General features: G+C 40.8%; 3 protein-coding genes across 3 annotated transcripts; 2 read left to right on the top strand and 1 right to left on the bottom strand.

Moving 5' to 3' along the window:
* On the top strand, positions 1-4,846 carry C5H2orf69 (chromosome 5 C2orf69 homolog). Its single transcript, XM_030485605.1, has 2 exons — positions 1-491; positions 1,797-4,846. Exons 1-2 carry the CDS (start codon positions 51-53, stop codon positions 2,628-2,630), a joined length of 1,275 nt encoding a protein of 424 aa, XP_030341465.1. The 5' UTR covers positions 1-50; the 3' UTR covers positions 2,631-4,846.
* Positions 2,879-19,958, bottom strand: TYW5 (tRNA-yW synthesizing protein 5). Its single transcript, XM_030485606.1, has 8 exons — positions 19,660-19,958; positions 18,153-18,307; positions 14,899-14,968; positions 13,981-14,025; positions 13,328-13,465; positions 12,341-12,428; positions 11,724-11,840; positions 2,879-9,944 (listed from the first exon to the last, which is right to left on the bottom strand). The coding sequence occupies exons 1-8, from the start codon at positions 19,744-19,746 to the stop codon at positions 9,688-9,690; spliced, it is 957 nt and encodes a 318-aa protein (XP_030341466.1). The 5' UTR covers positions 19,747-19,958; the 3' UTR covers positions 2,879-9,687.
* On the top strand, positions 19,840-27,278 carry MAIP1 (matrix AAA peptidase interacting protein 1). Its single transcript, XM_030485607.1, has 5 exons — positions 19,840-20,382; positions 21,961-22,032; positions 23,768-23,894; positions 25,070-25,220; positions 27,026-27,278. Exons 1-5 carry the CDS (start codon positions 20,068-20,070, stop codon positions 27,102-27,104), a joined length of 744 nt encoding a protein of 247 aa, XP_030341467.1. The 5' UTR covers positions 19,840-20,067; the 3' UTR covers positions 27,105-27,278.
* Positions 27,279-27,318: the final 40 nt, after the last annotated feature.

The following is a 27,318-nucleotide window of genomic DNA, read 5'->3' on the forward strand; positions in this document are numbered from 1 at the left end:
CCGGCGCCCCCTGCCGGGTCTCCGGAGGGAGCCGCGGGCGGCGCCGATAGATGGAGGCCGGGCGGGGAGCAGGGGGGGCGGTGGTGCCGCCGCGCAGGCGCACCGCGGAGCGTGGCCCGGCCGCGGGCGGGAGGCAGCCGCCGGGGCGCGGGGCTGGCGCTCCGATGAGCAGGCGCTGCCCGCCGGCCGCTGCCTCGCTGCTGCGGGGGCTCGTCAGCCCCGCTGCTCTCTGCCTGGGCAGGAGCATGAGCCTCTGCGGGGCGCCGGCCGCCTGCGCCGCGGGGCCTGCGGGGGGTGGTGGTGGCGGCGGTGGCGGCGGCGGCGCGGGCTTCTCCTCAGCGCGGCTGAGCCCGCCGTGGCTGCGGCTGCCGGAGGTGCCGGGCTCGGAGCCGCACCGGGCCAACGAGCTGCTGCTGCTGCTGTCGCCGGCCCCGCGCGGCCCGGCCCCGCCGCAACAGCATCACGTTGTCTACTTCCCGGGGGACGTGCAGGTACGGCGCGGCGGGCGCTGAGCGATGGCGGGCGGGAGTGGACCGGGGGCCGGGAGAGGGGAAGCGGCACCGCCGGCCTGCCGGCGATCCCGCGGCGGGGAGTCAGAGCGCTGCCCTGGGGAAGCATCTCTGGGCGCTCGCTGCCCGTTACCGTCCGGTAAACATAGCGGGAATGAGCCGTTCTTGAAGCCTGAAATGCAGCAGCAATGGAGGGGGAGTCATCTTCTGTAGTACTGCTTGAGATTGACATTTCTGGCGGTGATGGCAATGTCTGAACATGTATCAAAGAGCAGCAGAGGAAGGAAACGAAATGCTAAGATGGCAAGTTGCCTTCATCAGGCTTAGCACGGCGTCTCTGTGCAGGTGTACAAACATCCCAGGCACCGTCCTGCGGCATTTCATGGGCGCTGATGGTTCCTCGGTGTGTCCTGAAGGCGCGTGTTGTCTCTGAGTTGACAAGAAAGAGACTCTGAAGTGCTGACACTAAGCATGTGGTTGACCTCTGTAACATACATCCTCTGGGGAGTCAGCTCATCTCAAAAGCCATTACTGCTCAAAAGCAGGGTTAGTGTCTTTTTGTTCTAGGGAAAAACCTTTCCTTTTCTGTAAGGTAAAGGTGCAGGACTTAGTGGATTTTCATTTTAAGGATTGGGATGGCCTAATAAAACCTTTCTGATTTCCATTCCTGGGTATGGCTTTATTCCTTAAGAAAATAAATGAATCGGTATTCTCTGCCATTATGATTTCAGAGGTGAGGATCATTCATGATTTGGGAGTTGATTTCTTTCCATCTATGCCCCATATGGATGTGAACAACGGCAATAAAGACTCCCTACAGATGAATAAGAGGGTTGTGGTTTTTTTTTTTTTTAATCTGTGTAAAAGATAGAAAATTATTACAAAGTTTTAATTCTATTGTTTGTTTATTATAAGATAATCAGTATTTCTTCAGGTGGAGATAATACAGTGAAATGATGTATTCTGCGTCACACTAAGTTGAATAATACTTTAATTTTCTCTTGGAGTGAAGTCAAGAAAAATTATGAATACTTCCATGTGCTTATTTTTATTGTATTAATATCGGGGGTATTAAAAATGCATAGTAATAAATATTAAAGTAGAATAAGTAAATCTAAGTATGCCAGTTTCTTTAATGTGTTTCTTGGTCTGGAAGCCTAGCGAGCGACCACCTCTCTAATGCATGTTTCTCTGTTAGTTGCAGTTCTTTCTTATGCATGTAAGTACACTGGGCAGAACTGAAGTATTTTCACAGTGTAGTAACATGTCTCTTTTTCAATTTTTCAGAACTATCACGATGTCATGTCTTGCCACCCAGAAAACTTTCAGTGGGAGCACTGGAGTTTTGAAAACATTGCTACCATACTTGCTCGCCGCTTCCCTAATAGCTTCATTTGGGTTGTGAAATGTTCTCGAATGCACCTGCACAAATTCAGTTGTTATGACAACTTCGTGGTGAGCAACATGTTTGGAGCACCAGAGCACAGCACTGACTTAGGAGCTTTCAAGCATCTCCATGCATTGCTAGTTAATGCATTCAGACTCTCTCAGAATATTCTGCTGTCCCAGAAAAGCATGCATGGTGTCAGCAAGGATGCAAAAATAGCTGCTTGTAAATCACAGCCGCAGTCTGTTCCTACAACAAATGGTGGCTCATCCACAGAAAGAGATTGTGAATGCTCTAATAATTCTGCTATGAACTTCATTGTACCGTCTGCTGTAGGTGCAGCATCATTTACTTTGATTGGCTTCAGTAAAGGTTGTGTGGTTTTGAACCAGCTGCTTTATGAGCTGAAGGAAGCTAAAAAAGACAAGAATACAGATGCCTTCTTAAAAAACATAAAAGCAATTTACTGGTTGGATGGTGGTCACTCGGGAGGAAGCAATACTTGGGTTACTTACCCTGAAGTGCTGAAAGAACTTGCGGAGACAGGAATTGAAGTTCATGCTCATGTTACGCCATACCAAGTGTTTGACACAATGAGGTCATGGATTGGGAGAGAGCACGAGAAATTTGTACAGATACTTGAAGGATTTGGTGTGGAAGTAAATGATCAACTACATTTTGCTGATGATGTTCCTTCCTTAGATAACCATTTCAGAGTTCATGAAGTATTTTGAGACTGTATGTATCTGAATAGTGTATTCATTGGAAAAGCACTTTTAACATTGTATATGTTTTCACCTAGATTTAAAACTTTGAGCAGATGCTTTCTGAAAAGAATATTAGATCAGTCCTGCATAGCTGATAGGTATTATATATAAATTCCAGTAGCTTAAAAGGGAGATTTGGGACCCCATATCTACAACAGATGTCATTTATTCCTAGAAAAAAATGTTATGAAGAACTATTCTATACGTGGTTGGGGTTTTTTTTGTTAAATGTGAACATTTATTCTCAAGCTATTGGCAAAAGTTTTAGTCTTGGATGTCTAATGTCATATACTGCCTTTAATGGGAGTTTCAAGTACTCAAGACATTCAAATGTCAGGATACTTCAGTTTAGTATTAGTAGGGTTAAAAGCTTTGGTCTTTGTCAATAACCAATGTGAGGTTAGTTTTTTGGCTTAAGGAAAATTTTAATTGTTAGAGCTTGTTAGAATCCTAGTTATATATTTTGGTGAAAACTTATAATTAGTTAATTAAATCTTCCAGTTTTGTAACGTTTCCCCTAATTGAAACAAAGTCACAAATATTCACCTTTGGAATAATAGTGCCAATCCATTTTAATTCCTTATGTGCGCCTTGCCTTTTCTGTTGCTATAAAGCTCCATTAATTCATTGTGTTTATGTTCTAGTGATAAGACATTTCACCTCGGGGTTTGAAAATTTTGAGGTAGCTATGTTAAGTGACCAAGAATTTTTATGAGTGTGTAGCTTATTGCTGTTTCAATATACCTGGCTATTGCTTTGACTAACTTCTTGAAAGACCAGCAGTAATATCTGTATTTTCATGTCAAGAGCTGTCTTTATCCCTGCGTTGGACTGGTGAGGTTTTTCTTGCTAATTGTTGCATTGATGTTGATCTAAATAGAGCCGTAAGTACTTAATATATTACAAGTTGCATAAAAAACTTTAGACTCTGTTGACTGTAGCTGTTTCACAATGCCTCAGTTTTTAAAACTATTATCTCCTTTAAATGCATTGCACTAATTGCTTTTAGAGCCACACAAAAATCTATTTTCACAGACTAGTTTTCATACAGGAAAAAACCCCACCTTTAATTAAACACAAAGCTGGACTAATCAGATACAAAAGATTAATCTAGTTCAGGCCCCAAACCTGCATGTTCTTTAGAAAGAATTACTGAAAGATGAACGAATAAACTAGTGGAACCTTTCTACTGTTAAAATTAACTCCCCATTTATCTACAAATAAATTTTAGAATAACTCTTAAAGACAACTGCAGCTATTAACAGTGAACCAGTAGCTTAAAATGGTTTCGGGTTTTCTAGAAGTATAGGGATACAAAAGCAAGTTAACAAAACACTGTGAAGATTACCCAAACTATCGTGGCTCAGTTCTGGAAAAACGCATTATATTCACTTTGTTCCTGTGTTTGATGGCTTAGCAAACTCTTTCCCCTGCTTCTTGCTTCCTGTGACACTGTGGGAAGAAAGTCCTGAGTCATCTTTCTTCTATTGGCATCATTAAAACTTACACGGTTCACTGGAGACAGCGTTTTCACAACTCTTGCAGAGGTTGCACACCTCTTTGTTCTGTAAAGGAAATACGGGTCACCTAACCAAGTGGTTTTAATAGGAAGCCTACAAATAGCTTTAAATATCTTTAATTATCCACTCATAAAGTAAACTTTAAAAAAAATAACAACAAAAACCCCAGAACACAGCCCTGATCTAGCTCCCCTCTCAGTTTTAAACTGACCAGACTAACTTGGGTATGCTAAAACTTGCTCTATCCAGTAACAGCGCATATCACAGACCAATTTCTAAACAATTCTGCCAAAACAGGAGTAGGTTGTTGCAAGCTTTTGGAAACAGCTATTAAAATATTGACATTGTCTTCAGAAGTTTCTAGATAGCTGTCCTGTGAAAATATTAACAAACAGCCTCCTGTTTGATGGAGGCTGCTTACAATAACTGTTAAATAGAATAGGCTCAAGTGTTGTATTAATTTGAAGACTAAGCTCTTTGTTGTAAAACTAATCTTGTTGTGAGACCTCATGTTGTGGAGGGAAAACTGACTGGTTGTTTTTCATTCTCTCAACAGTTGTAGTACTCTGTTGGAATGTGCCTCTGTCATTCACTACAAAGCATGCTAATAATAACTTCTGCAAACCAGGTAGAAAATAAACTACTTCTAATGGGTGAAACCACTTTGATGTGAATGCAAAGCCATTAAACAAGGAATGTGCAGTTAAGTTTTGTGGATTAAGCTTTATCAGGCGTTGTAGAGACCTAGTTTAAAAAAAATTGGATTTATTTGTTAGCTTTTCTTCAAGGAAGAAAAGTGTGTCGTCAGCATCTGTAACTCTAGAACAACTTACTGGCATCTCATGTACATGGAAAAGCTGGCATGAAGTACCCAAGGGTGTGAGCATTTCCATGTTAGGACGAAATGGGTCTTAGTTTGTATATCCCTGTTTCTTGATGTTAACTGTAAAGGCAGTTTTTAATAAGCTTAGAGGTGAATACCTAAAGTTCCGTGAGTCTCATGCTTACAGAGGTTTAGTTCAAGACATTTCTGGTTTTGAACGGAGTGAGTCACACTACACAGTCCTTTGTACAATAGTCCGTAATAGCTGGTATTCTTCATATTACATATTTGTTTCTTATACAATAGACATTCTTCAGATTTTGAGAAATGCTAAAACGTTTTAGGCTGTGCTGTTAAATTCCTTTAAAACAAGGCTTGATTCTGTGAAATTGTCCAGATTTCTATATGACTTAGTTGATTTTGTGTGCATCTTAAATACTAGAAACTTCAGTAATCTTCTTCATATCTAGGACTAATATAATTGCATCTCTGTAAATGCTGCTGCATAAATCAGTATTGGCCTCTAATTCTGAAAGGTGATAAAGGGTCCAAGCCTTAACATGTTGCTGAAAGGACCAATCTTTTCTGTCCTCCCATTGATAACATCCTGCTGCCTCCCTTATGTTAGCACAAGCACTTTATGGTGAGCTCACCATGTTCTACCTTACTAAATTATTATTGCTGATGGATGCAACTAACAGGAGTGGTGTGTATTTAAATAGATATAGAAATTATTTTAAATAAGACTGCTAAGTCAGTTTGGGAGTTAAGATGTTACAGCTGTGGATATTCACAGCTAAAAGTGATTGTTCATGATCATGCACTCAGATTTTCCCAACAGGTTCTTTTTGAGTTATTTGCAGAAAGAAAACATTGTCTGGTTTTTCTTCCCTCGTATGGTGCTTCTTACAATGGTGTCTTTGCTAAGCTAAGACTTCCTTCATCTCTGCAGATAAATAATATTTGTTGTCTTGTACAGACTGAAAGTTGAAGCACTGAGGTTAAAGTATATCCATCCATTTACCTTGAATGCTCATTTTAAATTTCATGGGGTCTTACCAGTTAATACAAGAGAGAAGTTAAAGAACAGTAAAAATTCTGAGAGGTGTGTGATGTGTTGTGAGCCACATTTTTAGGTACATCCCTGGCTAGTAGAGTTCACAAACATGTTCCTGTGCAATAGAAGAGGAAAGGCCCATATCTTAGACTGCAAGCCACAAGAGAGAGCGCTTCAAATCACGTTTGGAGTTACTTCTTCACAGTATTTTTAATCTTACATTGAAATCCAATTCTTTTTTGTATGGATGGTAGATTAAAAAAAACAAAAGTTCACTTCTGGTGCTCACAACCTGATGAAAATTTAGACACATTTAAATATTGCTGATGGAGACCTTAAGACTAAAGCTGGCTTTCTGTTGGTCGTCTTGATCTCTTAACTCTGTTCAGATGAAGGGTGACTGTTTTTAACTCAAATAAAAAACATGAAGTCGTTAAGCCAGTAATGCAAAATCCTGTAATGCCTATGTGGTAGACAGGACAGGCACTGCTTCTCCCAGTGCCAGGCATACACTTACTGATGATAGAATAAATTTAGTCAGGATTATCGGCATAATTCACTCCTCCCTCTGACAAAAAACACTTGCACAGGATTAGCTGTTCCACATCACTTTAGAAACCGTGGAAAACTGATTCAGGCAGTCATTTTGCATGTAATGTAGTGTGGGTTATAAAGTAGTGATGGCTTTGTTGTTGTTTCCTGTCATTAGGGCTTCGTTATATGTTTCTAAATGACCCAAGGAATGCCAAATTCTACTTAAGCAAATCACCAGAAAAGCATCTGGTAAAACAAAAGGGAAAAATAAATTATCTGGTTTTTACTTCATGTATATAAACATCTCACATACTTGAAAAGGAGCAGAATGCCATTACTTTAAGGTTGAGAATAAATTTTCCTTCTTTTCTTAAGTTTTCAGAGAGCACTTTCAGTCACAACTGTTAGTTTCTTTTGTTAAACTTGGCACTTCAGAGCTGAGTTGTTTCTAGCGAAAGCTCTGCTGCAAGACACAGAAAACAGTCAAGGGTCATACCAGTGCTGAAGTGCAAAACAAGGCTCTTTGTCTCTCCCACACCAGAGTTTATACTCTGAGCAATACTCCCAAGCCTGGGTGTCAGATAAAGTAAGGTATGTAAGCATACCTTACATGCTCTCTGCACAGCCCTTCTTTCTCATTCCCCATCATAAGAAATGCATTGATTTTGTGTGATTGAAGTTTTAAGCGATTCATGCACTGCTCGACAGCTGAAATATGAATGTTTTCACAGCAAAAACTGTCCATAACCATGATCTGTGTTATTATTGCAAGCAAGAGCTTCTGAGCTTTTTTGTATGAACACAGCGGTGCACGTGGAGCTGCATGTTTTACATGGTTGAGCAGTTCTTTTAATGTTTTCAATCTGCTCTTAAAAATGTTGACTAGGAACAGGTCTGGATCTGAGCAGTTGGAAAGGAAGTAATCCACTCTTGTTTCCCTTGGGAATCACCACTTAAAAGAGATCATTACTCTCAGGAATTACCACACAGCTCAGAATCTATCCTCACTCCTAGAGTCTGATCCAAAGGAAAACAGGAAATCTTAGCATACAAGTGTACCACAAACTTAGGTAACTGTCAAAAAAAAAAATCTAGTATTTCATCTATCCTAGAACACTGGAATCTTTGGTTATTGAATGATACTAACAGAGAATCTCTTGTAAAAGTTACTGTCTCAGAACATGTATCTTCAACTCCTGTGTTGTCTGCACGGAGACATCCAAGTCTCCAGTTTGGAAAGATACATTTTTGGCTAGAGGAGAAAAGAATCACGTACAGGAATTCTGAACCAGGACAACTTCTCACAAGCTGAGACATAAGCAGATTGCTCATGCACTGACTGCTGGTAAATGAAGCTTGCTTTATTTATAGATGAATGTTGAGGGCTGCTGAGAACACCAAGCTAGTACCTCTGTTTTGGGAATGGAGAATTAAGAAACAGCAGAATGAGGGATCAGCACAGTACTTCCCTGTACCAGCATATTGAGAAACTGCCGGTGGTTAGAGTTTAAAGGGATAGCTATTCAGGCACAATGCTGGAACACAGCTTTGTCTAGCCCTGGAAGCTCTCTGAGCCTCTCCATTTAGTCCTAACACACAAAGAATATGCTCTGTACACCTCTGCAATTCAGATGGGGCCCTCGACATTACCAGTCCAAACAAAGGCAAGAGGCTTCCCCAGCCTAACAGTTTGTGTCTCAGCAGTATGCACAAGCAGTCCTTGTTTGGTTTAGAACAAAAATTTTGGGAGACCTATTTGTGAACCCAAATTTAAATTCTACCCTCAGAACATACAATGATGCCCATCTGAATCGCTTGGCTGGTTCCATTCAAGCCTATTCATTAAGATGGCCGGGTGCCCATTCACATGGTAGCAGACTATTTTCACTGTGTTGAACTGCCAAGAAGAACAGGTTTAGAAGAATAATCTGCACAGTGTTGCAGTCTCCAACTCTTCTGGAGAAAGATTTTTTCCCCATCACTTTATTAACACTACATATCGCTTTAGTCTAAGAGCTTCTGACAAGTTATAGTTCTCAAAAAACACTGCTAGAAGTAACAGACTGACCTAAGTCAGATAAATGCAGCGTGCCCCAAACAGCACAAGTAACATCGGAGGGATTTCAAAGGGACAATGACAACCTATCTTTTCTGTGATATGCCCATCTTTATTTCACAAGGCTTTTGTAAGCACCGCAATCTGCTGAAAAGTAACCATCTACAATGCCTGTACAAAAGGCTCCATCCGAAAAGGTGTGATGCAACCCCCTTTCATGATAACATAGTGCATCTCAAATACTGCCCCCGAGAGATTCTACATCTACTCCATAACTAGGAACTTAATTTCATATTTCAAGACTGTAGCTGTATGGATTTGTGGGCATATTAGATGCAAGTGTTTCACAGCTGCAGAAACAGCAATGCCGCCCGACTGCACTGGGACAGTGACAAACAAGGTTTCCTGCTTAATACACAATTCAGCTAGGAAAGGAGTAAATCATTTTACCTTGAGGTCAAGCTGCTGCACAATCCCAGGCTTAGCCTTGCATGATTAGCTTTTGCTTTTTTCCCATGACCACTCAGTTGCATCACAAGGGGGAGCAGAAACTCCCCGTTACTACCAGGTTATTACTCAAAGAAACCATGACTGTTACAACCAACCACCAATTGGCTTTCACTGACCACCTCAGAAACCACTCTGGCTTTCCTAAACTTTAGTAAACGAGATAGCATTCAGAAAGACATGCAGTTACTTCTAAGCATACATGCTGTCAGCCCAGCCCGATACAAAGGCTTTTGTTAAGAAAAATTTAAGTAGAACACTCCAAAAAAGTAGAGTTGTAAGTACAGGCACTGAAATATATACCTCCTTGTAGAAGACAGAGCGACTCCAGACCAAGCAGACTGTGCACTCACTGCACACGAGGGAAAATAAATCTAAAAGTCTACCAGACAAACTTTGTTATAGATGAATGTTCATCAACAGAGTTTTTATTGGTCATACAGAAAGCTTATGTATGTACACATGGACAGTTTCCATATTAATATACAATTCTACTTTCACAGGAGCTTGCTGAATTAAAATGTGTTTTATCCGTAATCATTCCTATAGGCTTTTTCTTGGATGCGTAACACCATTCTCCGAGCATAAAAATCCCTATATTCCTCGGGTAGTTCTTCTAGTGTTTTCAAGGCCCTGTCCAAGATCTGTATAGCTCTAGAGGCTGCCATGGGATCTTTATTCCCATAAGTGTCATTCTTATCATAGCAATCAGCAGGAAGGTGCTTCCAAAAGACATTCAGGGCCACTCCAAATTCCTCAGAAATTACATTGTGGAACCACAAAGCTGTAGGAAGAAAAATGTCTAAGATTAAAATTACTGTCTGAAACTTCCATGTGACTCGTAACAAGTGTCAGACTCACCCAAACTAGAGCTTGGTGAGGAAAAGCCTCAAATGCTGTATTTCTTGTTTATTTGTAAATAGTCATCCCTGAGTATATTGCATTGTACCAATTTAAGAAGTTCTTCAAGATATTCACATCAATCCATAACTTCACACTAAAGTAACACGTGCTGAAGTATAAAGAAATACTCAAATATAAGCAAACCATAAGCATGTGTAGGATGAAAATAAGACATGTTCCCTGTTCACTCATTTCTCTCTGAATGAAGATAGCTGTTTTCACAGATTTAGTCCTTAACCTTGCACAGATTGTCCAAGCGTTAATGCAAACCACAAGTGACGGCCACATCACCCTATGAAACTATTTTTACTATGAAAAGATTAGCAATTTGCATGCTGCTCATCTTTTCATAGTAAAGTCACGAGGCTTTTCAATTAAATCATCATGGCTGTGGTAAGGAAGCAAAGACATTTTTGTCCCATCGAGTACATTTTAAAAACAAGTTTAATATGGTGTTTTTACCCTATTTCAGTTTAAAGCTAAGAGACTGAATGCCATGTTTATTGCAGTTTAGTTGCTTGAATGTGCTGAAGACAGAAAAGTTTATTCTGAGAAATGAACACAAAGCTTCTTTCAGGTAAGGAAGAGGGGGCTGCTTCTACCTTCTCCATAATAATCACATGTATTTCTCAAAGAGCATCTTTTTTCACTGATATACATTCCAGAATGCTGACAAAGCTAGCACCTTTATCTGGACTCAAAAATCCTTATACTCCCCAGTCATTTATAAGAGTGCTGAATGTGTCTTAAGTTTGAACCAGCACACTTACTGGCAAAGACAAACTAATATCTGCACTGCATAGAACAAAACAGAAATTATGTATGCTGACATTAGCAACAGTGACATACCTTTTACTAACTGTAATCAAAAGTTTCTTTAGAGAGAATCATAAATAGTAAGATCAAAATTTAGTAACAAGTCCAAGGCTAAGAATATATTTTAAAACTTCCTAAAAATCTACTGTATTCTTGTTTACCAGCCTGTTTATATTGTCCAGATAACATGAAAAGCAACAGAGTAAGTATCTGCCACAATCTCATAATGAGTTTAAATAAAAAAATCAACAACAAGTAGGAGCAGTTCAATGAGTAGTTAGCAGTTCAACTGCCTTTCCCTAATCACCAGGATTTCATCATCTTAGCCCAGAAAGCAGCTTTGTATTTTCTGCTTGTGCAGAAAAATTATTAGGACTTGTCTTCCCATCCTCCAAAGGTGATTATAAACTTCTAGAAGATCCACTAACTCTACCATCCGTAATTCTCATCAAATCACATGCCTCACAGTTCTTAAGTGCCAGAGCTATAGAACAGAAATTCATTCTCCCAAATTCATTCACTCAAACTCTGTCATTAGAAAACTCAGGTCACTGAAGTGATTTCAGATTTCACAAGTTGAGTTTATAGTGCTAATCTATTACAACACAAATTCAGAAGCATAGTGTAATCTTGAGGGAAAGTAAACTTGTAGGTAGATAAAATAATACATTTTATTAGGCTAATAAGTATAGTTAGAAGAAGTAGACAAGTTTTGCCAATGTCTTTAGATGCCCCTAATTATAATACAGACATGCTTTAGTAATGTCTTACCATCCCTGAAATGTGAAACTGCAAAGAAAACTGTTTTAAAACACACACTGCAGTCAGGAACTCTGTTACTTACCTGGAATAAACAACACATCTCCTGCTTCCAGAAAACATTGATAGCGCTTGGCTTTCACAAAAAGGGGATATTTCTCTAAGTCTGGGTTATCCACATCCAGCACCTCCGACTTAGTGCCTAGGAAAGTTTTCACAGGTAATGAATAAACACTCCTGCTCTTCCAACAGCAACAAAGCACTATCGCATTGCTGGAAAAGGCAGTTCTTGAATCAAATTTAAGACTGGTTTATTGCTCTAACTCTTCTAAAACCAGGGAAACCTGATTTCCTCATTTACTGAAGAGACATGTTCTCCTGTTGCCTATATTTCTCCTGTAACACTAAAAGACACTTTCCCTGACATTTAAAATACCATTTTGAATCCAGACAGAACACTCTACTCCTCCACAGGTGCTGAAAACAGAACCAGGCAAAGCTGCTGTGCTCCTTTGCAAATTTCTAACCACTATAATGGTTAGCTTTGACTAATGTAAACAGGATCAGAGTTAGGGGACCAAATGACTTCTTTTACATCAAGCTGTCTGTTAGTGACTTTTTTTTCGTACAGTGCAACACTTGTGAGCTGGAAAGGCAACTATGATCACCAAACTCTGAACTAGATAGATATGACACACATACCTGATAAATATAAATACGGTGCATCTCGAGGGCTATACAAAGCAACTCGTTTTTTCCCTGTTACTTGGATTAAGAAGTTATCCATGACCTGGAATAAGCATAGTAAGAGATATGTCAGCCAAGAGTTAAGAATGAATACATATGCTGCTACTAATCTAAAATATCAGCCTAAAAAGAGGGAATTATAAAAACTTTCACATGTTAGGAATTAGCTAAAAGAGCTTCCACACATAGTTAAACTAAAAACCTCAAGAATGTAAGTTACTTTATCCCTTCAGCTGCACATTCTTGACAATTAGGGCATCTGGAAACACAATATTGCTTTCCAACAACTTTGGGTTTTTCCTTAATCAGGAATTGAGTTCTTCCACCTTAAAACACAAAGACCTACCACACTTTAGACATATAAACCAGCAAAATATCATACAAAGTATATTTGGGATTCCTTTCCATTTCTGGTGTTACCCCTACCTCATTTTGCTGACATTCTATTGATAAAGGATTCTTTTTCCCGATTATAACGCAAACCCCTATTTTTTCTTATAAATACATTTATTCAGAATCATACTGCACAATGTTAGAAGACAAGCTTATTTGGAATCTACCATATTGAAGCAGCAGATCTCCACAATCATTGTACAATTACAATCAATCTGGCTATTAGAATAAGAAAAATGAAGGTAATCTTGAAGATTAAAATGTTGGAAGTTACTGCTTTTTAGATTTTTAACTGAAACTTAAAACAGGAAAAAAGGGGGGGGGGGGAACAAAATCAAACATAATTTACAAGTATGGAATTAGACATAAAAACACTGCCCACACAATACATCTATTTAAAATTCACTGTACCACTGAATGCCATTCGTTTCACTATTGAAAAATTCGTGAAGTTTGTCATTAACTGAATTTTGTCAGAGATTTGCACTTTCATGTCTAAATCCATTATGCCATCTGCAACATTTAATGTTAAACACATGCATTACCTACATCATAATGTGTCCATAACTGCAGTCCAGCTGAGCTGATGCGGAAGACGCTAGAGAAAAACTGTTCCTTCTCAAAATAATCTGGAATCTGAACATCTTCTGCCAAAGTAGGAAACTGCTTTCTGATATCTGCAATATCCTGAAACACAAAGGATATAACTCTTATAAAACCAGATATGCACATTAAAATAAGGTGCATATATACTTCACTATCATTTCTCATCATATGAAACATGGGGCTACTACTTCAGCATTGATGAATAGCTGAAAAGAGCAATGCTTTTTGGTGGTCACCCTTCCAGCGTTGACTTGGCCAAGGATATTAATAAGAAAAGCCAGAGAGCTGCTTTGAACCGTGGCTGCTAGTAATCACACTGAAGAAGCAAGAGATCTTCAGAAATCCCTTTATATTAGTTTATAAGAAAAGCTAAAGAATGGGAGGTGAAGAATGTACTCTCTGGTGATCAGCTAAGCTCTTGTATAACAGCAACTATTTTAGACACTTAGGTTTAAATATCAGTCAGAATCACATGCCAAGTGACCATAATCAAGTTGTATTTCTGTACTACACAGCCAGAGGGTGACAGCAGGATTTTAAAAATTCTCATAAACTGTGACTTTACTGTACTAGAACTGTAATTTCAAATAACTCACCTTCCTAACATCTTCACCCACTGATCGCAAATAGTACTTTTCATCCTGAAGAGAACACAAAAAGAAAATTGGTGTGGTTTTAGAATAAGAATTAAAAACACACTAGAAAATCTGTATTTTCTCATTAACCTAATGCAGGGCTTCATTAAAACATTGTGTAAATAAATGGCGTTTATAAATTCAGCTACTCTGTTGTACTGCCTTTACTCTACTGATCCCTGCTGTTCATCTCAAGCAATGGGAAAAAAATGTTAACTGAGAGAAAAGTGGAGGGAGACTTGTCAACTGCTTCAGTATCGCTGTTACTGAACGGACTCAAGGCAAATGCAGATTTTAAGTTAAGTTCTTCAGAATACTGATGCAGGAAGCTATTTCAATTGGTTTCAAAATTTACAGCATACTACTTAGCATAAAAGGTAAAAAGCCTATCTGCATTCAAAACTGTTTGCTTCCTAATCACAGTTCTCTGAAAATCCCTCTGTTGAACACTGATACATAAAGATAGCCACAGAATTGCTACTCACAAATTATGTTACAATTAATCAGTATTTGTATTTTGATAGCAGATATAATCAAACTCTAAAATATCTTCATGACATTTTCCTGCAAATGATACAGTTATTATTCTAAAGCAAGGCTGGATTTCTAATTTTTATGCTGGAATGTTTGCTCATGTAAGCAGTTTTTGTTAACAGAAACAGGATGTCTGAAGTTAACCATACTGTACACATACAAAACAACTTCTGAGAAAAAATACTTTTCCCCACACTTCTTCTCTTGGCTCCAAGCCACACAAAACACTTACATCTGAGATCAAGTGCTTTACTGGAGTAAGACTTTAATTTACAATTCATCATTTTCCCTTTCATATACTGGCAAAATAACCAACAGAAGAAACTGTGACACTCAGGAAATTACCTCAGAAAGAAAGTACTCCTTGTGGTTGACTTCAGCTGCTCTTCGTACAAATACATCAAAAGGCAAAGTTCTGAAATACAAACATTTACATTTATACAATGAATCAATGAACAACACATGGTGTACAAATGCCAGGTTTAAAATCATAAGCTGAAGATTTAATATGATGCTTTTTTTTTTCCCCCAATTTATTTAACATGGACCATGGCAGGGGGGTTGGAACTAGATGATCTGAAGGTCCCTTCCAACCCTAACTATTCTATGATTCTATGACTAATCAGTGTTTCCAGTGGATGTTTGAAGAGTTCTACTGAGACAGAAATCCTACACTTACAAACCTCTGCTTTAGTAAACTATTCCCATGTATATCCAAACAGAATCACCTAATTGCTGAGGCTGGAAGGCACCTCTGGAGATCCTCCAGTCCAACCCCTTTGCCAAGAGCAGGGTCAGGTACAGCAGATGACCCAGGACAGCATCAAGTTGGGTTTTGTATATCTCCAAAGATGGAGACTCCGTAAACTTTCCAGGAAACCTGTTCCACTGTGTCCTGGGTTCAGCTGTAACAGTTATTTTTCTCCTTCCTAGTAGGAAGACACATTGTTTGACCACCCTCACAGTAAAAGAGGTTTTTGGTGGGGTTTTTTTTTGTGTTGGATTTTTGTTGGTGGTAGTGTGGTTTGGGGTTTTTTTGGTTTTTTAATAGTTTAACAGAATTTCCCATATTTCAAATTTTGTGCACTGCATCTTGTCCTGTCACCATGAATCACTGAGTAGAATCCGGCTCCATCTTCTTTACTCACTCCATCAACTATTTATACACTTCAGTAAGATCCCCCTTGAGCTTAAAATGGCTAAATGGTTTGAGTCACAGTGCAAGAAATTTCTTTGCAGTCAAGTTAGACTCAAGCTGTGGCCAATGCCTGACACTATTTGCTTAAGCTATGTCTCTAACAGTGTGTCATTTTTAGGCTTCTTTACTGGACACTTTTATGAACTTGCAGAAAAGCTCAGCATCAAGAAAACTACTGCAGATGATATACATATCTTTATATCTGTACATTTTCCGCTACGACTTTCTGCATGAGCAGAGCTACCCATCTTCATTTGTAGATGTATAAACTTTATTTCAGTTATCTGAAATATATTTTTTTTAAATATGTGCTACTTTGGCTGAGCAAAACACGGAAATCTTGGTATTTTCAAGTGTTTCTTTACAGTTTTCCATGAATTTATTAAACACAACTTCAGAAGATTCAAAAAGAATCACTGGGCATTAGAGCCTGTCCCTCTGAAGTCAATAGAAGCTTTACATATTTATTTAAATAATGGGAGCTTTTCATAACGATTACAGATTTTGGCATCAGTTTATAGTTGAATGGCAGCCAAGCACAAGTAGTACAAGGATATGTATTCACTGTTATGAATTCTATGTTATGTTCATCTAACTCACCATCTCACAGTAAGTGTCACTGGATAACGAATATATTGCATGTAAACATCACATTTCAAGCAAACACCAAGTACCCAGGGTTAAGAAGAAACTATCCTTAAGCAAAATTTTTTGTGATCCTTTTATCGCTCTACCAGAATGTGACCTGCATCTCACAGTACTTAGACAACTTCTTTAAGCATTTTAGACTTGTCTATAATAGCCAAATATAACAACTAAAGTCAGTGGAAAAACAAGCAAACAAAACCCAACCCTCTGACTTCAGCTGAACTGTTACATTATGCCTATTTACATTTGCTACTGAAGAAAATGAGAACACAGCTCCACAACAGCTTAAACTGATGCATGCTGGTGCTGCCAGAGCTCTGCCCTTGCTGTCTACCCTAATCGTCTGATCTCCTCCCTTATGCTAGCACTGGCACTCATCTGACCTGATGGGGAACCTGCTTACAAAGCTAAACCAGCAGAAAACCATTCAGATTTCTGCAGCACATTACAACATGCCTGAATGAGCTCCAGAACCAACACAAAGACAGGGGTAAGAGCACGCAACTTACAACAGGACTGCAGTACTACTCACGTGCATCAGTTCAAATTCCTGAAACCACATGTTAAATCCTCCGTTTACTATTCTTTTAGTTCTACTTATTCTCCCTTCATCTTAGAATGAGGGGCTTGCTGTGGAAAGGATCAAAGTTTCCTGAGCTTTAAGTGAAGTAGCTGAAAGTCCTAACACCTGCTATAACAAAGTACCATCAGAGCACCTCCACACAGCTGTCTACAAACCTGCTAAAACTAGCATGCCAGAGCAACTGTATGTGAACTCACAGTAAGAGATACTATAAAAAGAAACAAAATAGACCAGGGAAAATAAGATATGGTGATAAGGCAAAAATCATTCAAGTACAAGCTAATTAAGACGACTCAAAACTTCTTTATGCAGTGAGCAGAATACAGCATGAGTATAATGTGCTTTTTTCCCCTGAACCACTCAGAGACTTGTAGTTGGTTTACACTTACAGCATATGCTTCTGCCTGCTTAATAACTGACTGAACACATCTTGCTCCCACTTAGGGAAAACAAATGACAAGCAAAATAAAGGCATTTCCCTTGAAGAACACCACAATGACTGAGATTAGACGAACTCTGAAGAAATGTTTTGGCAGCTACATGAGAGGAAGTTCAGAGGAGATCACGAGTTTATGTGACCCGCATCGAGATTAAAGAGCTGGTGAAACATGCTGCATCCAGTAGTTCAAACACTCCGAGAACTGCACATGCTAACTTTGAAGGGAACTTGGTTTTAATCAGCAACATCCCTCCTAGAGTGGAATAGGAAGCCTGCTGCATGCCAGCGTTCAAAGAGGTTCAGATACATGGTGAGTCAGAAACTAACACTATTCAGTAACATTGAAAACACACCATATAACCAGAACAAAATAGCAGATCAGGGTATCCACAGAACCAATAGTAGCAAGGGGGGTTGATTTGCTTTTCTTATTAATGCCAGCATATGCCAGGCTCCAATTTCCTGCCAGAGTGCTCTGTCAAAATATCTTTGTAACGCTTCTTCATGTCATCATTTCTAAGGCTCCATTTGGCCCCTCCTTTCACCATTGTAGTACTTATTCAGGGTGTTGATATATTTGTGAAATGAAGATGGGGAAATCAAGGACAGCACTTTGATACGTAATTTAAAGTTTTCACAAAGCAAAACCCTCGGCTTCAAAGAGATGCACTGTATGTCTGAAAGTTACAAGCATACGCCTTTAAAATACAAGAGGCCTTGGAACAAAGTACCTATACACAAAGTTCTTACTGAGGAAATCCATCTGTGGCACTGCAGAAACATGAATCTTTACTTCTTTAGATCCTTCAGCTTGGCTCAAGTAATCTACTGTCCATTTGGTTGTGCAAGAGCCCAGTTCCATTCCTTTCAGCACTACTGGCTTTCTCTAATGAACAAAAAACATTAAAACAAACAAAAATCAATGGTGAAATGATTGCAGCATCCATTGGGGGGGGGGGAACCCCACACAAAACCCCCAGAAGAAACCCAAAACAAACAAAACAGAATTAGTTTTTCAAACTAATTACACACAAACAACCCAGTTGAATATCGGAACCCACTACACAAAGTCACAACTGATGTGTTCACAAACAATTAATGTGAATCAGAATGCTGAATGTTGAAACAAAATGCAGTAGGTAGTGGGGCTCTTTCTCTATCTACTATATCCTCTTTCATAGCAGGGTAAGGAAGAACATGGAGAAGCAAAGACAAATTTAACACGCACTTTGTGCTGGGGCCCCTGAGGAATCTAGCTGGACTAAGGAATAGCTTTAGTCAGTCTAGCCCACATTTAGCAGAAAATAGACAAAAGAGACCATACAGTTGAAATCATAGAATCAACTAGGTTGGAAACGACCTTTAACATCATCAAGTCCAACCATTACCTCAGGACTGCCAAATCCGCCACTAAACCATGTCACTGAGGGCCTCTTTTACATGGGTTTTTGAACACTTCCAGGGACGGTGATTCCACCACTTTCCTGGGCAGCCTGTTCCAATGCCTGACCACCTTCTGGGGAAGAAGTTTTTCCCAATATCCAATCTAAACCTTCCCTGGCTCAACTTGAGGCCATTACCTCTTGTCCTATCACTTGTTACTTGGGAGAATAGACTGACCTCCAGCTCACTACAACCTCCTTTCAGGTAGTTGTAGAGAGCGATAAGGTCCCCCCTGAGCCTCCTTTTCCCCAGACTAAATAACCCCAGTTCCTTCAACCACTCCTCATAAGACTTGTGCTCTAAGGTGTATACTGTGTGCTACTGTAGTGCTCTATATCCTTATGAAAGAAGTTCTTTCCGCCAAGGTTCCTTGATGCTGACAACCACAAACAGGTTTGCTCCCGCGCACACAATGAAAATCAGTAAAAGACACCTTTCCTTTGAATCGGGATCTTGGAGAATAAAAAGGAAGCAGCGATGACAAAGTAACAAACCCAGCAATCACACCATTTTTTAACCACTGCTAAAGGAAACGAGTTCACGGAGAGATCAGCTGTCAGAGCTTGTCAGCAGCTCAGAAACGAGTTGCCTGGCCGCTAAACTCACATTCAACTTAATAGCTCCTCAGGAAAACACGTAAACCCGAAGCCTGGGGTTCGCCCGCACTAGCTCTGCCAGCCGAGGGGCAGTCACAGCGAACGCCCAGTCTTCCCTCCCCTTCCCTCTCCTCAGTCCCAGCCCGCTCCCGCGGTCCCCGCGGTACGGTTGGGCCCGCGGAGGGGCTCCGGGCCGTACCCGGGGGTAGATGTCGCTGAGGAAGCGCTCCCGCGTGACACCGGCCAACCGCTCCACCGGCACCACCGCCTGCTCCCGCCGCTCCATGGCCGCTGCCGCGACACAGAACCGCGTCCGCCTCGCGCCGCTCCCCACCGGGAAGCAGAGCTCGCGCAGAAACGTTCCCTGCCTCGCCCCCCCTCTACCCGCTAGGCGCGGACGGCGGAGCCGGCGGATCTCGCCGTGCCTCCGCGCTCCCCTAGACCAACGCGGTCGGAATCGCCGATCACCGAAACCGGCACCACCTCCGGTGGAGGACACCCCACTGCGAGAGAACCGGCGGCGGCTCTTGTTTCCCGCGGAGCGGGAGTTCCGACCGGACTGGGGCGGTGTTGGGCGGGCAGGGGCGGGGGGAGGACGGCGGCCATCATGGCGCTGCGCGCGGGTCCCGGCCGCTGCCGCTGGCTCGCGCGCGCGCTCGCGGCGCCGGGCCCGGCCCGGGTCCTCCCGCCACCGGCACCGCCACCGCCCGCCGCCGCCGCCTCGGGCCTGTGCCGGCCCCCCGCCCGGTTCGCCAGCACCGCCGGGCTGGGCCCGGAGGGCGAGGGTCCGCAGCGGCGGGTGGTGGTGGTGAGGATCACCAGCCCCTTCGCCTGGCTCCGCACCCGCTTCTATTATCTCCTTATCCGGCTCTACTTCGACCAGGAGTTCAGCATCGAGGAGTTCACGCGGGGCGCCAAGCAGGTGAGCGCGGGGCGGGCGGCGCGGCGCGGACAGCGGGCCCGGCGCGGTGCCGCGGGGAGGGGGCGACAGAAGGGCCTGCCTGAGGGGAAGAGTGCCCGAGGGTCATCGGAGGGGCGCCGTTCTTCAGACTTTTCCTATTTTCTTTCCCAAATTCCAGCATTACAATGAGCTGGTTGAGCCATCCTCCAGAGTAGTATGAAGGAAGGTGCTTCGCGGTGTTTCAGAGACTTTAAGGGGAAATGTATCTCCTCTTAGCTGGTTTTGGAAAAATAACAACGCTTAGGCAGGTGCAGAGCTGGTGGCACATGAGGAAAAGCTCAGAGAACTGGGTTTGTTCAGCCCTGGGAGAAGAAGGCGCAGGGGAGACCTTATCACCGTGCTCCAGTATTTAAAGGGTGGCTACAAAGATGGAGACTCCCTTTTTACAAGGAGTCACATGGAAAAGATGAGGGATAATGGGCACAAGTTACTCTTGGGGAGATTCCAAGTGGACACATGAGGAAGATTTTTCACAATGAGAGCAATGAGCCATTGGAATAATCTCCCCAGGGCAGTGGTGGACTCCCCAACATTGGACGCTTCCAAGATGCAGCTGGACAGGGTGCTGGGACATCTGGTCTAAGTCATGCTTTGCCTAGAAGGGTTGGACCAGATGATCTTTGAGATCCCTTCCAACCTGCTACTCTACGATTCTGATAGACTTGTTTCTCCAAATTTATGAACTCAGTGAGCTTTGTCAACAGTGTGTCAAAGTGTAAGTAATCTCAAAGCTAATGATGTAAAACATACAGAGCTATCTATGTGAAGCTTCAGTTATTGCATTTAATTTTAAAGAACAAACGGAAAACGTCAGCTTGAAACAACATACCAGGTGGTAAGGGAGAGAACATTAAAATGCTTGGGATCAATTCAAGAGGTACAAAAAAACCTACATCAAATTGAGTGCTATGCATGCATAATCACCTGTTCTACCTTGCCCTGGGTTTGTTAGTTCGTACTTGCTGTAGAGTCCTAAACACTGTGTGTGCATTTTACATGTATGCTTTTTTAATATGTGGAGGCATTATTGTGTGTGAATGCCTGCAAAGTTGGGGAGGAAAGGGGAATTGAGTTTCCTGACGTTTAAAGACTAAAACAGGTTTATGGGAAAATTGTATAAAACTACAGCTTCTGTTTTGATTGAAACCAGGAGAAAAGCTGGGAAAAGGGATAGGGCAACAAAATGTTTACAGGGAAAAAGCTATAGACTGTTTGAATTACCAAAAAGAGTAAAACCAACTTATATAAATTACTTCATGTAATGCTTTCTTTTTAAGCTATGCATTCTGTTGCCCGTTATCAAAAGGTTTGATGCTTTAAATGAGAGACTGAAAAGAAACTCAGGTTTTTATCAGTTTGTGGAATCACTCTTAATGCTGGAGGGCTTCCATTTCAGTGGTGATACACTCTGCAAACACCGAAATCTTAAATCGTGGTAGCTTGTCACATACTGATGGATCTGCCTAAAAATAAGCCAACTTAATGTTGTTTCTTCACCTAATTTTCTCTCTTTCTTCCTTTTGTTTTTTTTTTTGGTAGGCCTTTTCTGTTGTTTCAAAGCTGCTGTCTCAGCGTAAACTTGACCTGCTGGATGAACTTGTATCAGCAGAGGTAAGTGCTTTCCATCTTTTACTCTAGCAGTTGATTTTCCATTATGAAGTAACACACATTCAGCCTGTCATTATCTACCAGTACTGCCAGTTTGGTTTGATTTGGGAAAAACTGCATAATGCAGAACTAGGCAATTGTTTCTCCTGCAGTTTTTTTGTTTAATTTCAAGGCATGAAACTTAGTTTAAAGTTACTGTATTAAAAAAACCAATAATATTCTTGCCATGGAGGATAAGCACCAATTGCCAAAAAGATTGCTGGGGTACAAGAAGGGGTTGTAAGGCAGTGGGTTCTGCTTGGCAAATGGAATTGCATGCCTCTGTTGGTGTACGGAGAGAGCTGACACTTGGTGTCTGAACCAGAATTCAGATGAAGAATGGAACTCATTTGTGCTCATCCCTGCTGCACTAATCCATTCCTACCCCCAAGCAGATCATACAGCCAATTACTGGTTTCGGCTGGAAGGCCCCAGTGTTGTTCATGGTCTCAGGAGTGTGGCTGACCTGGCTAGTTAAACACCAGTGCTCTGTGTTCTGTGTTTTTATGAGTTTTTAATGGCTCAGGTTGTCTTGGCCTTCCCAGAGGATGGAGGTAGCAGATGCATCAGGCTTAAGTGGAGGACGTAATTCAGGTCTGTGTCTGCCTTATTGCTCGATGTCAGCTTGGCCTGCCCTATTGCCACCCATGCCTTTGCAGCAAAAAATTTGGTGCTGTTGTAGCGCATCCCCACTGGATAATCATACCTCTTCTCTCTGAGCAGAGATAGCAATAAAATGTGAGTTTGTTTATTACAGTTGTTTGGAAGAGCACCTCCTCTTCCTCTGCTCATCTTAACTTCTTCAGGTGATCGTGTTAACATGGATCCAGAGACGTCATGTACACAGAGCATGTAGTGGATGAGGCTGTGATACCACGCTACTTGGTTGTTGCTTTGGCCAGTGAATTTTATACCTGCACAATGTACTAGAAACCAATGTCTTTGAGTGAAGATTGCCTTTTGCTTCCATGTGACCTCTGGATTTGTTTCTTATTCAGAAATGGCAATTCTAGTTAGGCTGAAAACTGAGTATGAGTTAAAAATAAGTGCACAGCCTCATCCTTCCTTGTGGCATGTCCTTCTCATGGTGTTTGAGGTAATGCCTATGTTCAGTTTGTGCACCACAGTCTTTTTCTACTCAACACAGCTGTGTAGGTCTTAGGATGCCCAAATACTATGGCTGGGAATGTGGTATGGAACTTAAATCTCAGAGCAATGATTTTTCAGTGTTTTCTGATTTGCAAGTGTTTAAACTTTTTCTAAGTGGACCGTGGATCACAAAATGGCAAAAATACACTTAGTGGTAATGGAACTGATCTGTGAAAGGTAACTAAGGAATAAATGAATCAAAAGCTAAAGAATAAACGCAGAGAGAGAAATTAGCAGTGAGAAGGCAGAGTGTAACATTGTAGAATTGGTGTTTTCTGGGCTTACATGCCTTGCCTTTCAACTTCTTTTTTGACAGTACCATTTTTTAAAAATACTTGGTTTTCATTGGTGTGAGCAGTAAATATCTTTATTCTGGTGATATCCTTAATATCACCAAATTAGGGTTTAGGCATGCCCAAACTTCCCAGTGTTTTTTCACTTTTGCTGTTGTATATGTTACATGCTATAGCTCATTTTATTAACTGCAGTAGAAAGGATTGTTACTTCAATTTCCTAATGAAAAACTAAGTGACAGTTTCTCTGAATTTAGGTACTTCAGGTGCTGAAGGAAAAGATTTCTTTGCTCCCTGACAGCCACAGGGATGCTTTAGCAGCTGACATTGATTCAATCATGTACACAACAGAAGGAGATGTTCGCATTTACTATGATGATGATGGTATGTTTAGAATTCTAAACCATTTCAGCAATGGGCAGTCTTATTTCCTGAGTTTGCTACTAAGCAGGCATTCTCCTCACAGATGTGGTTTTGAGTACTGTTTCTCATTCCTTGTTTTTCTGTTTATAGTTCATCTATATGCCCCATCCCTGGCAGTGTTCAAGGACAGGGTGGATGGAGCTTTGAGCAACCTGGTCAAGTGGAAGGTGTCCTGTCCATGACAGGGGGGGTTGGAACTAGGTGATCTTTAAGGTCCCTTTCAACCCAAACCATTCTATGATTTTATATACAATTCCTTGGTTTCCTTTTAAATCAGAAACCGAGAGATTATTGCTAGTAAGTTATTGTACTGTTTTGACTTCTGTTTAGGTTTTCCTTATTCCTCCTCTTTTGTAATTTCAGATTTTTATATTATTAGTCCTTTGCAATCTCAACCTGCTCAAAACCAATTATTCTACTGTCTGCAGAAAGCTGTTTGCTTCAGTAATGAAAATATATCTGCCAAGATGACGAGTGAAGGCTGAATAATGAAATAAATTTTGCTGTCTTCACTTCTGTTTTCATGGAATAGACTTTATCCTAGGACATTTTATTTTATTTTATTTTATTTTATTTTATTTTATTTTATTTTATTTTTTTAAGCTAGTGATGAGCTCAAACACGTTTTTCTTTGGGTTGAACTCCAGCATTAAGTGCTCAGGTCAGTATCAGACACGGTAGAGACAACTTGTAATCTAACCATGGGTCTTCCAGTGAGCATTTAAAATTGTGAGACCAGTGAAATTTTTTCCTATTCTGGGACATGGTGATTTTTATTTTTTTTATTTCTCCTAGATTGCTGCTGAGTTTCAACTACTCTCGTACTTCTGTAGTATCAGTAGTTGGCTTTGGACTTTGGTAACTAGCTTTTTTCACACGGTTTGATTATGTACAGTATCACACGATACTCATCATAAAATACATACCTTCCTACAGAGTACATTTTTGTTGTTGCTAAACAGCATGAATACGGTTTTAATTAGCTTTATCATTTATTATTCTGTCAAGCATTCTTTATGGCTGAAGTCAGCTGCCCTTCCAGGGTCTCACTAGAATATATGCTAAGTAACAAATAGGAGTACTTGACCAATGAGAAACATAAGATCTTACCTTACGCTTTGATTTATTTCCAACAGGAAGAAAGTTTGTTAGCATCTTGATGTGTTTCTGGTATCTGAATGGTGCTAACCTACCTGATGAAGTACCAGGTGAAACCAAAGTTTTCCAGATTGTGTTTGGAGATGAAAATTCAAAAGGAAAAAAACATCTTTTAACAGCAAACTATGAGTAAGTTTACTTTTCCCTTTTTTTTCTTCATGTACCTGGGCTAGCTGCACAGAAAGCAGTTCAGGAACTGAAAGCATTCACACTGTGCCAGTGCAGAACTTGATATGTTTTAATTTACCTTGATTCTAATTTAAGTTCTCATCCAGCTTTCCACTGCGCCAATTTTTTTAAATACCCCTTAAAGTCATTATGTTATTACCTTGCTTCTGAGTTGACGTTAGTGGGAAGTCTATCAGGAAGAGCAGTAGTCGGAGCATTGAATGAGGTTTCTGATCCTTTCCTAAACCACTCCTACAGCTTTCAGGAAATAGGCCAATATCAGTTCTTGTTTCCCATCTCTTGTAGCACGGCTAAGAGCAATGCAGTCAAGCCAAGCAGTCAGGTGTGGTGCTGTTGACTTGTCACTTTCTGCACAAAAGTCAGAACTGCAGTTAGTTGAAAAAGTAGCTTATGAAAGAGGAATTTATTTAGCCAAATGCTTTCTGCAGAAAGGCAGCACAAGGCAAACATCACCTGGCGTTCAGATAGTTCATACCACTCTGATGCAAGTACTCAAAGAACACATTATATAGATGGATTTTCATAGGACTGCTTGTAACTAATGTCTGTGTTAGTGTACTGATGTTGGAGCAGTGCAGAAATACCTGCACAGCTGGCAAAAGGCACTCAAAATAACATTCTCAGAAGTTGGACTTTTGTCTGAGAAATGCAATATAATCAATGACTTCTACACCCATGTTTGAAATGGAGAGGCTATGGCTCTAGTTGATGAGCTCTGAAACAAAGGAAACACTCTGAGGACACCAGTGCTTTTTGCCTGGATGGATTTTTGTGGATCCATACCTTAGCTGAATTCAGCATCTTCCTTACAGCTGGAGGCTTGTGAGGTTCCATTATCCTCAAGAGTCTACACTTAAAGCCCTAAATATCTTCCTAATCCCTGGCAGAAATATCTTTACAAGTATGCGTTCCTTCTGGTATTTACAGTGCCAACCTAAATTCAAATTGTCAAAGATCCTACAGGCCTTGGAAGCCTACTGTTAAGTATTTGGGTGTCTGGAGAAGACAGTTTCCAGTAGTGGATTTGCATGTAATTGCAAAGCAATGAGGTTATACTGCTTGTGTCGACAATGTGCAGGTTACTTGGGAGCATGAATATTCATGTGAAGTTCAGACCTATCTTTAGATGACCAGCAGTCAAAACTGTGACATGCTCAGGGAGGGAGGCATTAAGACTACAAAAGAAAGAAGACAACTCTTTGCAAACAGGGGTGGACGCTTTCATTTTCCTAGTAACAACTGTAGAATTTTCTTTCAGAGAGATTCAGTGCTACTGTTAGCTTGATCTTCAGTGTATTTCTGAAGATACTTTACTTTTAAAGCATGGTTCAGTAAAAATGAAAATTTTCAGGTAGAATGCATAGCATGTGATTTCCCTTTACAATGCAGTTACCATCCCATTAAATGAAACCCATTATTTAGAGATGAAGATCTGACACAAAACCATATTCATAGTTACTGCTATGAAAACTGAGTGCTTTCTTGATATCAGGGTCTTTACTGTTGCTGCTTAATCCTGTCTGTGGGATCTGCACCAAAACACTCTGAAGTCAATGCGCTTTGATTCTTACTACAGAATTAATTTTGACACTCCATTTTCGGGCATAAGCATCAGAGCCTAAGGAGCTCTTACAGGAATAACTTTGAAGTAAAATATTTCTTCACAATTTCTTGTTGGTATTAGTAGTTCTTTAAGGATCAAGTAAATTTTAGCAACTCTTCACTTACTGTCTTTCCTTTTGCAGGTTCCAAAGGGAATTTACAGAAGGAGCAAAACCAGACTGGACAATTACACGGATTGAACATCCAAGGCTATTAGAATAAATGCCTTCTACAGTCTTTTTGTGTACCATTGTAGATGTTCGGTCTCTTTGGGTTTTTTCTCCCCCCCGCGCCTCCCCCTCCAAAAGAGGGGTGGATTTTGTATGTTTGATTTCCCAAAATTGTTCCTGAAACTTACTCTATGCTGCGGCATTACAATAAAGCCTTTTCCCTGGAGCAGGCTAGTACAAGTTTAATTGGTACTGATGCTCAGCCA

The sequence above is a fragment of the Strigops habroptila genome, chromosome 5 (genome assembly GCF_004027225.2).
Source record: "Strigops habroptila isolate Jane chromosome 5, bStrHab1.2.pri, whole genome shotgun sequence".
NCBI lineage: Eukaryota > Metazoa > Chordata > Aves > Psittaciformes > Psittacidae > Strigops > Strigops habroptila.